This window comes from Microcaecilia unicolor, chromosome 13, assembly GCF_901765095.1.
Source record: "Microcaecilia unicolor chromosome 13, aMicUni1.1, whole genome shotgun sequence".
NCBI classification, from domain to species: domain Eukaryota; kingdom Metazoa; phylum Chordata; class Amphibia; order Gymnophiona; family Siphonopidae; genus Microcaecilia; species Microcaecilia unicolor.
Window position 1 is genome coordinate 97,598,398 of NC_044043.1, and position 14,416 is coordinate 97,612,813.

The 14,416-nt window shown below is 43.9% G+C and overlaps 1 protein-coding gene across 2 annotated transcripts in view; it reads left to right on the top strand.

Annotated features, from left to right (window-relative positions):
- Positions 1-14,416, top strand: part of USP48 (ubiquitin specific peptidase 48) — a 170,461-nt gene that overhangs the window by 70,201 nt on the left and 85,844 nt on the right. For both annotated transcript variants that reach the window (XM_030222113.1, XM_030222115.1), the window contains exon 13: positions 5,836-5,950. In XM_030222113.1, the coding sequence (XP_030077973.1) occupies positions 5,836-5,950 (115 nt within the window). The remainder of the gene's footprint in view (positions 1-5,835; positions 5,951-14,416) is intronic.

The following is a 14,416-nucleotide window of genomic DNA, read 5'->3' on the forward strand; positions in this document are numbered from 1 at the left end:
AAGTTTATATATGTGGAGCAGGCCACCAAAATGCTCTTTCCTATGCAGAAACGGGAAGAATATTCCATTTGCCAGAAAGTTACCAATCAAATCTGAATAGGTGGAGGTCTGTTCTGAGAAAGTGGCCCTCAATAGCATTGAATCTTGAACTTTTGAAGGAAATATATAACTGAATTAAGGGAAGAGCCTTGACCTTCGTCCCTGGAGGTGGTCCTGTAAGGAGCATGTAGAATAGCAGTAGTTGGTTACCCCACCTAGGGGCTCATTTGAACCTTGGCTTCCTTCTCTAGAGACTAAGGAAGAGGGGTGAAGGAGAGGAGAAAGCACAGAGGCTGCCAGTCTGGTTCACAACTGTTTCCTGGTGCATAAAGGAGGAAAGAAGCATGTTCTACTAACCGAACTGATCAGGATTTGCCAGTCTGATCCACAGCTACCTCCTAAGACAGATTTTCCTAAAGGAAGAGAGGTCTGGTTATCAGGGAGACTTGATCTTGATCTTTTATTAGAGGTAGTGAAAGAATGCAGCTGTTGCCATTGGAGGGCCCTTACTAGGGAAAGGACCTGAAAGCTGGAAGCAGTGGAGTTGGGGTGTGCCAACACCTTTAATAGCAGCGGATGAAACACATACTCGGGATCTTGACCACTAACCTGTTTGATAAGGCAAAGTACTGCTCTTGAGAAATATAGTCACAGAAGACAGGTAGAGAAAACACCAGAAACTGTGGCCACGCACGTGAGGGAGCAGCAACACCTTGGGCTTAATCCTTGCCCCAAACTAATATAGGATATAATAAAGGCTACAGAGTAGCATCAATGGAGAAATAAAGGCATCCAGTGGAGTAAGGAGCATTTGCAACTATCCAATCTCTGAAGACGTTTGAGTGATGCAGTTTTGAGTGACTGACACTATTTAGAGGAGACCTAAAGCTATTTCTCTGATGAATTGTTAAGTTGTGTATACATATTAGCTTTCTTATGGAATTCATGTCTCCTGGGCACAATGCAAAATGTCATTACCTCATTAAGTACTAGAAGAGGCAGTGGTAGTAGGTCTAGTGGGGCTTTGTGGGCCAAAGAAGTAGTGCAGCAGCAGAAACAGGTGGTGGGGGAGAACATGGGTGAAATTTGGGTGAATGGGACCACAGGATATTAATGCCTTTCACATTGTTTTCTGGTTTGGCACCCTGGGTGCCCTCCTGTGCTCATGTTCTGAATTATCGCTCCCTTCTTTGCTCTCTGTTAAAGCTGTGCAACAATTGGTTCAGCTCCTTGGACTAGATGCCTATTTCTTAGCTATTGGAGCAGTATCTGGTAGGCAGACTAGAGCATAGTCAACATGCATGTTCCCATGTCCAGGGCTATTGGAACATGTCCACCTTTTCTACCTGCACTGTGACACTTGCTGTGCTCTCAGGTCTCAGGATAGGAAGGAGGTGGAGCATCTTATGCTGGTCTCTGAAAGTATGGTGTTGCTACTGGCCTAGAATCTAGGAATGCTAGAAGTGCTGTAGGGTATGTGGGGAAAAAAGACCAGACTTAGAAAACAGATATGTGCCTAAGATTGTGGAAAGCAAAGCAGGGAAACAGAAACCTGCAGGTGAAACAGTCTCTTGCTGAAAAGGTAAGAAATTGGGGGAGGGGGGCAGTGCAAATGTGGGTGAATCAGACCTACTGAGTGAAATTTTGGAAGGGTGCTTTGGAACCTACTAGGCAGACAGAAAGCTGGGTCAGGGAAAAGTGTGGAGCAGACTAGGCTAATGGGGAAAATTAAGTAAAGGAGGGGAGGGGGAAAGAAGGAGGAGGAAGAAATTAGAGAACATGAAAAAATTTGGGGGGGGGGGGGGAGGAAGGTGAAAGAGGGCACAGACTGAGAGGAGAAAGTGTGGTGTAGATAGGATTACCATATTTTGCGGAGACAAAAAAAGAGAGGACAGAAAATAAAATACCATCCTGGCTCACCCACACAGTCATCTTGATCCCCCAAGGAAGCCAAATTCTATAAACAGTGAAAATACTGGTAAAAGTAACAGAAATGCATTTTCTTCAGTAGTCTAAATATAAAATTAGAAAAGATGTACATTTCCGAAAAAAAAAAAAAACAGACATCCATGAGCAGCATATCCCCCTTTCCCTCATCCATGAGCAGCATATCCCCTCTCCTCTCCATCCCCTTCAAGCGGTGACCTCGCAAGACTTCCGCAAAGTCTTACGAGTACTCTGCTTGGTCTCAGCAGCCATTTTCAAGAAGCTGTGGTAGCAGGAGAGGTTAGCGGGCAGGAAAGAGTGAAGTTCTTTCCTGCCCCGAAGAGGCTATTAAACCACTAGGGTGTGCTACGGTAGGCTGGGGGTGGAGGTGGGGAGAAGAAGGCAAGCCCGCCAATTCATAAACCCGGACAAACAGGCTGGCTGGAAAAACAACTCTGGACCCCCGACAGTCCCCTGAAAAGGAGGATTTGTGTGGGGAAATCCGGATGTGTGATAATCCTAGGTGTAGATGGACCGATGGGAGAGACTGGTGAGGGCTGGCTTGGAGGTGAGTGTTGTAGACAGGTTGCAGCGTTTGAGGAAGGGAGGAAGACTGATGGGTATGAAATTGTGGTTGGAGAAAAAAATCACTGGTGAGACCCTTCTTTTCTAGCTTTTCATTTGGTCATATATGAACCACCCCTATGTCTGTTACCTGCTCTTGCTATTTTTTCTTTTTCCTTTCTGTTTTGATACAGGCAGGTCAGTTACAATCAGAACCTTTACTATGGGGGTAATTTGTTTTGAGTTCATGAACTCAGCATCCCGAGTCATTTCCAAAAGTTGGCTTTGGTGCAGTGCTTAATTTCTGGGGAAGTGCCCAGAACGCAGTTCTGCTATTTCTGTTCAGACTCCAGAGCCAGAGTAACGTGGGTGTTGTTGCTCCAGCCTCTCCCTTCCAGGAAGTCATGCAGGGAAGGGAAGGAGTGAACCTGGAGCAGAGCAGACAACATCCGATTGTTGCAGTTGTCCGGGTCTTGCCATGTCTGTGTAAGTGTTTTAGCAATTGTGCTGTGCTTTCTTCAGGTTGTGCCGTGAGGTCTGCAGTTTGTCTTTATATAGTGGGTTCTAAAACCTGATTGATTGGTTGATTTTTAAGACGGGTGGTTTTCTAAGGAAGGCAGAAATTTTGATGGGAAAATGCAGTGGGAAATTCCATTGGAAAAGTTCTGATTCTTGGGGGCATTCTTTAGCTTACATTCTGAAATTTTAGGAGTGGGGGGGGGGGGAGGGAAGATGTTTGATCTTGGCGCCATTTCTTTTTATATGAAACCTCTTTTGATTGAGGGGTTGCCATGCCTTAAGATGCCTCTTTGGTTCTTCTCAGCCACCAGCGATCTTCCTTCTTCAAAAGTGTTGTATCCTAATCATATGACCATTTGTTTTAGCATGGAGAGCTACAGCTGAGTTTACCATGTTACTAAGTTTGTGGTCTCTCATATGCTCTTGTTGCCTTTTCTCTGTGGTTTAGCTGGTTCGCCAATGTACAATTGGCTGCAACTGCATGGGATTTCATAAACTTTAGGAGTATGGAGGCGAAGTAGCTAATTTCCCATGTGATGTGGACGCCATCTTCTGTGGTGCACTGTATGCTGTTCTGATGTCATTCTTCTTTAGCAATGTACCTATGCGGTCCATCACTCCTTGGACATAGAGGAGAACTATGAGTTTATATTCTGCCTAGGGTCGTTGTGCATCGATTGTTGACTATGGATGCTGTGCAGGTTGGGCTGTTTTTAGAGCTTCAGTAGTGGCCATTCTGCTGTAGTTATTGGCTAAGAATGTGTCCTGGATGGTGTTTTTCTTTCTGAAGATTGTCTAGATAGTAAACTCCTAGTGCTTTATTTACTAATGTGTGTAGGATACCTCCTTTTGTGGCCAGATGATGGTGGTGGGACTCTGCATGTAGATAACGGTTGGTATGGGTGGTATTTCTTGTATATTTTGTGACTCAGGTTTCCATCTGTCTGCTTTCTAATGCTTACATCCAGAACGGGAATATGTGTTGATCTCGGCTTCCATAGTGAACTTTGTTGGGGTGACCAATATTTTAAAAGGTTCAGAAACTTCCAGACATTTTTTCCGTCTGTGGGACCAAATAACCATCTGAATAGTGGCCACCCCAACCTAAAGCTCACCATGGAGGTTAAGATAATGCATGTCTTCCATTTGTGGATGTAATCAAAAAATGGACAGATGGACACCTGGGTCACATCATATACAAGAAACTTACCCATACTAAACATTATCTACATGCAGAGTCCCACAAAAAGGTGTCCTACACACATTAGTAAACAAATTGCTAAAAATTTACGACCTAGACAATCTTTAGAAATAAAAACACCCTCTGGGACTCATTCTTAGCCAATAGGTAAAACAGAAGGGCTACTTCTCAAGCCCTAAAGCTTCTATACAACCCAACCTACTAAAACAGTAATAACCAACAACCACTGGACAACAACCCCATAACAGAAAAAAACCTCATAGTGCTCACCTTATCCAAGGAATGACAGACCGCATAGGTACGTTGCTAAAGAAGAATAAAATTGGAACAGTCTTCAGCGTACCACAGAAGTTGGCAGCCACACTCGCATGTGAAGGATCATCTACATCCGCTCCAAACCCCTGAAATTTATGAAGTCCTGTGCAGTTATAGCCAATTATACATTGGGAAAGGCTACAAGGGCATATGAGACACCACAAAATCAGTAACGTGGAAAAATCAGCTGTAGCCCTCCATGCTAAAACAACTGGTATACATGATTAGTTTTGAGGCCACAAAAATCTTGGAGAAAAAGATTGTTGATGGCGAGAAGAATCAAGGAGGCAGTTGAGATAGTAAGGCGCTGACCTCAGTGCAGTCAAAGTGCTCAACTTAAAGCATGACAACCCCTCATTTAAAAGAAGTTAAGCAGAAAGAAGTACCGGCACTAAGGACCAATATCTTTTCCCCCCTCCCCTCCCTTCCAGAGTTTCAGGATGTGACTTAAAGAAAATCCCCACCTCCAGAGTGGGAACTGTTCCAACAAATTTCCTGCCTCATTTTTCTGCCAAAATTTAAATTTGTGACCCACAAACCTGCCTGCCTCAATTTTCCTGCCAAAGTTCAAACTTGTAACTAAGATTTTTCTGCCTCAATTTCTCACCAAAAATCTCTTGCCTTCCTGAGGAACCTGCCCATTTCAAAATTGCCTTTCTGTGGAACCTGCCCACCTGCAATGCCAAGCAATCAAGTTTGAGAACCCACTATATAAAGAAAAACTGCAGACATCACAGAACATACCCTGGAAAAGACCACAGCACAACGGCTGAGATGTTGATTCCACTTGCTCAGAAGTGGCAAGACCTGGACAACAGCGACAATCATGATGCCAGCTGCAGAAACCTAAGAAAACAGAGAGCGTCTGCTTTGCACCCTGATCCAGCCCCTTTTCTGTTGCTCTTTCCCCTGGTATGCCTCCTCCCTCAACACCACAGTCTCATCCATTTTATCTGGAAATGAAGCTGTGTTTCTATGAAATTCTCAATAGAGGCTAAATATTGAATGAGTTTGTGGATTGAATTTCCCTTTTCACTTTGTTCTTAAACCAGAAGTGACTGAGGCACATAGTTGAGGCTAGGATGCTAACCAAGCTACTGTCCTTGCTAGACAATTTTGGGAATAAGTGGAAGACTTGTTGTGGTCTTTCAGTCTAATGGCCTTCACAAGCTCAAGAGTCCAATACATTTTTAAAAAAAATTGCGTTCAGTTATAATGGAAAACTTTTCTTGATAATCACCTGATTGGATATGTGTGTTCTTACTCTACAGCTGAAGCGCTTTGTAAGGAATGTGTAGTAGAACGATGTCGCGTATTACGACTGAAGAATCAGTTGAATGAAGACTATAAAATTATTTCAAATTTGGTGAAAGTTACATTACATAGGTATGTGTTTGTTTATGTTTATTTAGTTCTTGATATACTGCCTTTTTGCAGTACAAGCAAGGCGGTTTACATATCAACTTTAAATAAAGGAGGGGAAAGAAAGAGGGAAGGGAAAAGAGGAGGAGACCAGGATTGTCTTTTCAGTCCTCGTGGGCTGCAAACAGACCAGGTTTTTAGGATATCCCTAATGAATATGCATGAGAAATTTTAATGCCCAATACACCCATTGTATGCAGACCTCACTCATGTATATTCATTTGGGATATCCTGGAAACCTGATGAGCTTTGTAGCCCTTGAGGAATACACTTGAACAAATCCTAATGTAGGCTGAAGTTGCAGAGGGCTGCACTCCATATGTCTCAAGGTCTTCCAATCCTGAAGGCAAGTGTAGAAAAGCTTAACTAAGAAAAAAAAGGGAGGGGGGGGGGGCTTTAAGCACCTTTAAAAAAAAAAAAAAAGATGGACTAAAACCAGGGAGGGAATTCCAAAGAGCAGGGCCAAAAATTAAAAGGCAGATGACAGGTGCTTTCATGTCATGCCAAAGCTGGTGTAGGGAGAACTGATTATGGCTCTGGAATCTCAGAGATCTAGAGGGAAGATAATGAAACTAGCAAATTTGAGAGGTAATTCAGTAGCTCATGGGCCAAAATAAGAATTTTAAGTTTGATGTGATGGATAGCCGGTGAATCTCTCTTAAGCAGTGGGATGAAGTGTTAAGGCAGTTTTCAATAGCACATATTAGGCTAACAAAATGATTTGAAAAAAAGCAATAGTGATCTGCTGCCCTATTGACCTGGTTCAGATTTTTTTTCCTAAGATGAAAAAGTATTTTGCCTAAAAATCTGTATTTCTTTAAAACAGTATCAGTGCAAAGTTTAAAAAATTACAGAGGGGTTATCACCAGCTGTCTCCGTGTCCTTGTTCCTCTGAATGTACCAAGGTAGCCCGGAACTCACTGGTAGCCAGCAGTGTAGCAACATCTGTTTTTTTCTTACTCTCTGAACCTGATCTGGCTAGCCTCATTAGACGTGCAAACTTCAGTTCCTTATCATTCTTATGTTAAATGCGGTGCTTATATTTAAACAGTGCTTTTTTTTTTGTAGAAAAAAAGGTGTTGGTACTCATTGTGGGCGGGGTCACCACATATGACTCCATCCCTATTATAGCCACACCCACATTACCCACACCCCTTATACCAGCCATGGCACATATAAACAGACATCATTGAAAATATTATACTAGTATAGGAGAAAAAAAATAACGTGATTTTTTTTCATTATAAATAATTTCTGTAAGCTGTTACAGGTCCAGTATACCCAGTGCAAAATAAGATAGCAGATGTAAATTCTCAAATTGGACTAAAATGAAAATAAATTATTTTTTCTACCTTTGTTGTCTGGTGACTGTTTTTCTGATCATGCTGGCCCAGTATCCGATTCTGCTGCTTTCTGTCCTCTTAACTCAGTTTCCAGGGCTTCCTTTCCATTTATTTCTTTACTTTCCACCTTTCTTCTTCATTTCTTGCCCTACATCCGTAAGTAAAAGCTGGGTCCTCCGTAGATTGACTGTCCAGTGGATCCAGCTTCCTATTTTCTTCATCCATGTGCAGTTTTTTTCCTCTCTTTCTTTTCCCTCATCTCATCTCCTTCCTCACTCTTCCCTGCCCTCCATCCATGTCCGGCATTTCTTCTCTGCCCTCTCCTCCATCCAACCATGTCCAGCCACACATGCCCAGCGATTGTCCTCGCTCCCCTGCCCCCCCCCCTCCAGCCACCCATACCCAGCGATTCTCCTCTCTCCCCTGCCCCCCCTCCAGCCACCCATGCCCAGCAATTCTCCTCTCTCCCTTCCCCCCCCCCCTCCAGCCACCCATGTCCAGCAACCCTCCTCTCCCCCTACCCCTCCCCCTCCCCTCCAGCCACCCATGCCCAGCGATTGTCCTCTCTCCCCTGCCCCCCCTTCAGCCACCCATGTCCAGCAACCCTCCTCTCCCCTTGCCCTTCCCTCCAGCCACCCATATCCAGCAATTCTCCTCTCTCCCCTGCCCCCCCTCCAGCAGCGATTGTCCTGTCTCCCCTGCCCCCCCCTCCAGCAGCGATTGTCCTGTCTCCCCTGCCCCCTCTCCAGCAGTGATTGTCCTGTCTCCCCTGCCCCCTCTCCAGCAGTGATTGTCCTGTCTCCCCTGCCCCCCCTCTAGCCACCTAGGTTGTCGTGGATTCTTCGGGGCAGGCAGGAAAGATCCCCAGTCTTTCCTGCCCGCTGCTGGCAGTGACTCTCCCGCGGCGCTACTGCATCACTCTTCAAAATGGTCGCTGAGACTTACAAGGGCGGCCTCCAAGACTTCAGCAGAAGTTTCGACGGCCATTTTTAAAGAGCGAGCCGGCAGCGGGGGAGTGTCAGCGCCGGCAGCGGGCAGGCAAGACTGGGGATATTTTCTGCCTGCCCCGAAGAATCCGTTGCCTTCTTCAGGTATGGACCCTGTAGCCCGAGGGAGGGAGGGAGGAGAGCTGGCTCGCCCTTTAGAACAACCGGCTCTTGTGAGCCAGTGCGAGCCAGCTCCAGCACACCACCAGATGGACAAAAAAAGGTGCCGGTACGCCGTACCGGCACAAAAAAAAGCACTGTATTTAAATCATGTTTATTGAATGGAAACCATGGAAAATACACAAACAGAACCATACAACAAATCATCTGTTATAAGAAACAATATCCACAGAGGAAGAAACAAGTGGAATGCACACTCAAAATTTTGAATTTGGACCCCCCCCCCCCCACCCCCCAAAAAAAGAATAAAATATGGTGCTTAAAGCACAATTATGCACCACACTTCCCCTTTTGCATGAAATAAGGGTGTGTCTAGGTGTGTACTTCAAGCTTATGAATCACACATTCAGCCACTGTTAAAGCAAATGCTCACAAATTACCAGATTTTTGTCATCAGAAACAGAAAATTATGTATACATAATGTATTCACAGGTGTTTAGCATACATCATTTTCAGCTCAAGGTCAGGCCTCTGGTGAAAAAATCCCTTTGCCCTTCCTTCTCATTGGTTTGGTCAGAGTTCATTTACATCTGAAGTTCAAATTCTCTTAGTACCTGTACTAGGTATGCTGCTGTGCTTCTGGGCCTGCTGCCAGTGCATACAACCCTGTGTGCATCTTGTGTCCACATGGTCTCTGCCGTCCTTGGTCTGTTCACACCAGCCAGCCTTGGTAGCCAAAACAGTTGATTTTATACAATTTCTGTATATTAAGTTTAATGTAGTTTATCATAAGAATAGCCATACTGGATCCGACCAATGATCCATCTAGCTCACTATCCTGTTTCCAACAGTGGCCAAGCCAGGTACCTGGCAGAAACCCAGATAGTGGCAGCATTCCATGCTACCAGGGCAAGCAGTAGCTTCTCCATGTCTTTCTCAATAGACTATGGACTTTTCCTCCAGGAACTTGGCCAAACCTTTTTTTTAAACCCAGATACACTAACCGCTCTTACCACATCTTCTGGCGAAGAGTTCAGAGTTTAACTGTTTGTTGAGTGAAAAAATATGTCATCCTATTTGTTTTAAAAGTATTTCCATGTAACTTGCTTGAGTGTCCCCTAGTCTTTGTACTTTTAGAACGAGTAAAAAATAATTTCACTTCTACTCGTTCTACACCACTCAGAATTTTGTAGACCTCAGTCATATCTCCCTCATATGTCTCTTTTCCAAGCTGAAGAACCCTAACTTCTTTAATTACCTCGCTAGTTACTCCCATCTCTAAATCATTTATAAATATATTAAAAAGCAGCGGTCCTAGCACAGACCCCTGAGGAAACCCACTAACTACCCTTCTCCATTGTGAATACTGCCCATTTAACCCCACTCTGTTTCCTATCCTTCAACCAGTTTTTAATCCACAATAGGACTTTTCCTCCTATCCCATGACCCTCCAATTTCCTCTGTAGCCTTTCATGAGGTTCCTTGTCAAACGCCTTTTGAAAATCCAGATACACAATATCAACCGGCACCCCTTTGTCCACATGTTTGTTTACTCCTTCAAAGAATTGAAGTAAATTGGTCAGGCAAGATTTCCCCAAACAAAAACCGTGCTGACTCAGTCTCAGTAATCCATGTCCTCGGATGTGCCCTGTAATTTTGTTTTTAATAATAGCCTCTACCATTTTCCCCGGCACCGACGTCAGACTCACCGGTCTATAATTTCCCGGATCTCCCCTGGAACCTTTTTAAAAAATGGGTGTTACATTGGCCACCCTCCAATCTTCCGGTACCACGCTTGATTTTAAGGATAAATTGCATATCACTAGCAGTAGCTCCTCAAGCTCATTTTTCAGTTCTATCAGTACTCTAGGATGAATACCATCCGGTCCAGATTTGCTACTCTTCAGTTTGCTGAACTGCCCCATTACGTCCTCCAGGTTTACCGTGAAGTCAGTAAGTTTCTCCGACTTGTCCGCTTGAAATATCATTTCCGACACCGGTATCCCACCCAAATCTTCCTCGGTGAAGACCGAAGCAAAGAATTCATTCAATCTCTCCGCTACATATTTGTGTTCCTTGATCACCCCTTTTACCCCTCGGTCATCCAGCGGCCCAACCGATTCTTTTGCCGGCTTCCTGCTTTTAATATACCGAAAAATAATACTTTTTTTGCCTCTAATGCTATCTTTTTTTCATAATCCCTCTTGGCCTTCTTTATCTGCACCTTGAATTGCTGTGACACTCCTTATGCTGCTTCTTGTTATTTTCAGACGGTTCCTTCTTCCATTTTCTGAAGGCATTTCTTTTAGCCCTAATAGCTTCCTTCACCTCACTTTTCAACCAGACTGGCTGTCTTTTGGAGTTCTGTCTTTCTTTTCTAATTTGTGGAATATGTATGGCCTGGGCCTCCAGGATGGTATTTTTGAACAGCATCCATGCCTGTTGTACAGTTTTTACCCTCTCAGTTGTCCCCCCTAAGTTTTTTTCCCACTGTTCTTCTCATTTTATCATAGTCTCCTTTTTTAAAGTTAAACGCTAATGTATTTAACTTCCTGTGTATAGTTACTTCAAGGTCGATATCAAAACTGCTCTGAATGATGGGATCTGTGAGGCAGGGATATTTTCATTAATGAGAATAAGAAGAACAAACATTTTTAACCATTTGTTCACAAGACCTAGAAGTAAAAATATAATTTTCAAAACAAAAACTAAATTGGAGTAGAAATTGTACTGTCTCAAATAGAATAAGAACTACAAATAATACGTTTTCTGAACAAAAATGACTTAAGAAGAACAAACATTTTGTATAGTGACGTGTGCATGATGTATGCTTCCAGTTTTAATGATGGGCTCTTCAGATGGTGGTCACCAAATTTTCTCTCCTGTGTCCCAAACCACCCCTCCTACTGAGCTGGCGGGAATGCCCAGCCCACCCATAGCAACACCACTGCTTTAATATGTGATATTTTAGTTTACTAGTCAAGAATGAAATGAGTAAATTATTTGCCTGACATAAGAGGGAAAGTGACATGTGGGAATTCTTTCAATAACACAAAAATACTAAGAAAAAGCTGGTGCATGATTAGGCTTACAAGTGCCTCAAGTGTGAATGCAGTGTGCTCATTGTGGGGAGGGAAAAACCCAACCAGTCTAGGAAACACATAGATCGTTTCCATAAAGCAGAAGCTGAAATCTTACAATTGTTAAGGTGAGTGGTCAATAAAGCAAAGTACCTAGAGGGTAAGTAAGTAGAAGGTTGCTAGGCTGTGTGTCCCTGTATAAGTCGTTGGTGAGGCCTCAACTGGAGTATTATGTTCAGTTCTGGAGGCCGTATCTTGCTAAGGATGTAAAAAGATTTGAAGCGGTGCAAAGAAAAGCTACGAGAATGGTACGGGAATTGCGTTACAAGACGTATGAGGAGAGACTTGCTGACCTGAACATGTATACCCTGGAGGAAAGGAGAAACGGGTGATATGATAAAGACGTTCAAATATCTGAAAGGTATTAATCCGCAAACGTAATTAAATTTGTTGATGACACAAAGTTATTCAAAGTCGTTAACTCGTGACAGGATTGTGAAAAATTACAGAAGGACCTTACGAGACTGGGAGACTGGGCGGCTAAATGGCAGATGACGTTTAATGTGAGCAAGTGCAAGGTGATGCAGGTGGGAAAAAAAGAACCCGAATTATAGCTACGTCTTGCAAGGTTCCACGTTAGGAGTTACGGACCAAGAAAGGAATCTGGGTGTCGTCGTCGATAATACACTGAAACTTTCTGCTCAATGTGTTGCTGCGGCTCGGAAAGCGAATAGAATGTTGGGTATTATTAGGAAAGGTATGGAAAACAGGTGTGAGGATATTATAATGCCGTTATATCGCTCCATGGTGCGACCGCACCTTGAGTATTGTGTTCAATTCTGGTCGCCGCATCTCAAGAAAGATATAAGGGAAATGGAAAAGGTGCAGCGAAGGGCGTCTAAAATGATAGCGGGGATGGGACGACTTCCCTATGAAGAAAGACTAAGGAGGCTAGGGCTTTTCAGCTTGGAGAAGAGATAGCTGAGGGGAGACATGATAGAGGTATATAAAATAATGAGTGGAGTGGAACAGGTGGATGTGAAGCGTTTGATCTCGCTTTCCAAAAATACTAGGACTAGGGGGCATGCGATGAAACTACAGTGTAGTAAATTTAAAACAAATCGGAGAAAATATTTCTTCATCCAACGCGTAATTAAACTCTGGAATTCGTTGCCGGAGAATGTGGTGAAGGCGGTTAGCTTGGCAGAGTTTAAAAGGGGGTTAGACGGTTTCCTAAAGGACAAGTCCATAAACCGCTACTAAATGGACTTGGGAAAAATCCACAATTCCAGGAATAACATGTATAGAATGTTTGTACTTTTGGGAAGCTTGCCAAGTGCCCTTGGCCTGGATTGGCTGCTGTCGTGGGCGGGATGCTGGGCTCGATGGACCCTTGGTCTTTTCCCAGTGTGGCATTACTTATGTAATTGAGGAGCAAACGTGGACTTACTTGGGGCAAACCAGGAATCACCTTTCTTTTTGCCTATAACAGGCAAGCACTGCCAAGCTGTTAACCCTTTGGGAGAGTAGAGCATCCACTAGTACATTCCTCTAAGGCATCCTTTTGGATTCTGTATAAATCCTTTTTTTAAACAATCCATTGCCTGAGATATGCTTGCCGGTTTCTTATCAGTGGGAGTTTGCCTATTTTATTTATTTATTTATTTGATACATTTGTATCCCACATTTTCTCAACTTTTTGCAGGTTCAATGTGGCTTACATTGTACCGTAGAGGCGTTCGCCATCTCCGGCATAGAAACAGATACAAGGAGTTAATGTGGTCGGATAAGGTTCATGTGTTATAGACACATTGGGGAATTACAAGAGGAAGAGTTACCGTATTTTTCGGACTATATGACGCACCGGACCATAAGACGCACCTAGGTTTTAGAGGAGGGAAATAGGAAAAAAAAATTTTCCTTTTTCCCTCCTCTAAAACCTAGGTGCTCCGGTGCGTCTTGTCCGAGTTCGGGATCGCCCTCCCCTACTCACGTCACGCGATGTTTTCTGGTGGTCTAGTGACGTCGGGGCAGGAAAGAGCCCCCTCCTGCGCTGCTCTCCGTCCTCCTTTATGTTGCCTGACGGTCTCGGCGAGATTCAAAATGGCCGCCGAGACTTCAATTCTTGGCGGCCATTTTGAATCTCGCTGAGACCGTCAGGCAGCATACAGGAGGACAGAGAGCAGTTTGCTGGTCAGGAAAGAGGGGGCTCTTTCCTGCCCCGACGTCACTAGACCACCAGGGAACATCGCGTGACGTGAGTAGGGGAGGGCGATCCCGAAATCGGACCTCGCTACCTTTGGACTATAAGACGCACCCCCCATTTTCCTCCCAAATTTGGTGGGAAAAAAGTGCGTCTTATAGTCCGAAAAATACGGTATATATAGTCTGTTACAAGCTTTGGTTTTGTTGAGTTGTGGAGTATAGGCACTTAAGTTGGATCGGTATTTTGCTGTTCGTGGTGTGTTTTGTTTTCACAAAAGTAATAAGGAGCATCGGAAAACCTCAGGGAATCCAGAGCACATCACTGTTATAGCATTCATAGTTCATGAAAAAAAATCTTTGGGGGGGGTGGAAGGGGTCTGAGGAGAGAGTGGTGGCACACAGTGTGAGGGTTTCATAGAAACTAGGAGGTATAGGGCAGGGAGGGATTGACAGAGACGGGCAAAAGGTTTGAGAGAGAGAGAGACTTTTAAAGATAAGTTGTTATGAGCAGATGCTGATTAGCAGTGTTGCAGCTCTAAATGAGGAGATATTTGTTGTCTTATTCGGCCACTTTGAAGCCAAAGTGGTCCTTACTTAAAAATTAGTGAAGATGCTGGGATAGATTCAAATCTGGTCTAATCAGGAAGGATCTGGGAAGAGGCCTCACAGGGAAGAAAGAAATAAGATAGCAAGAAG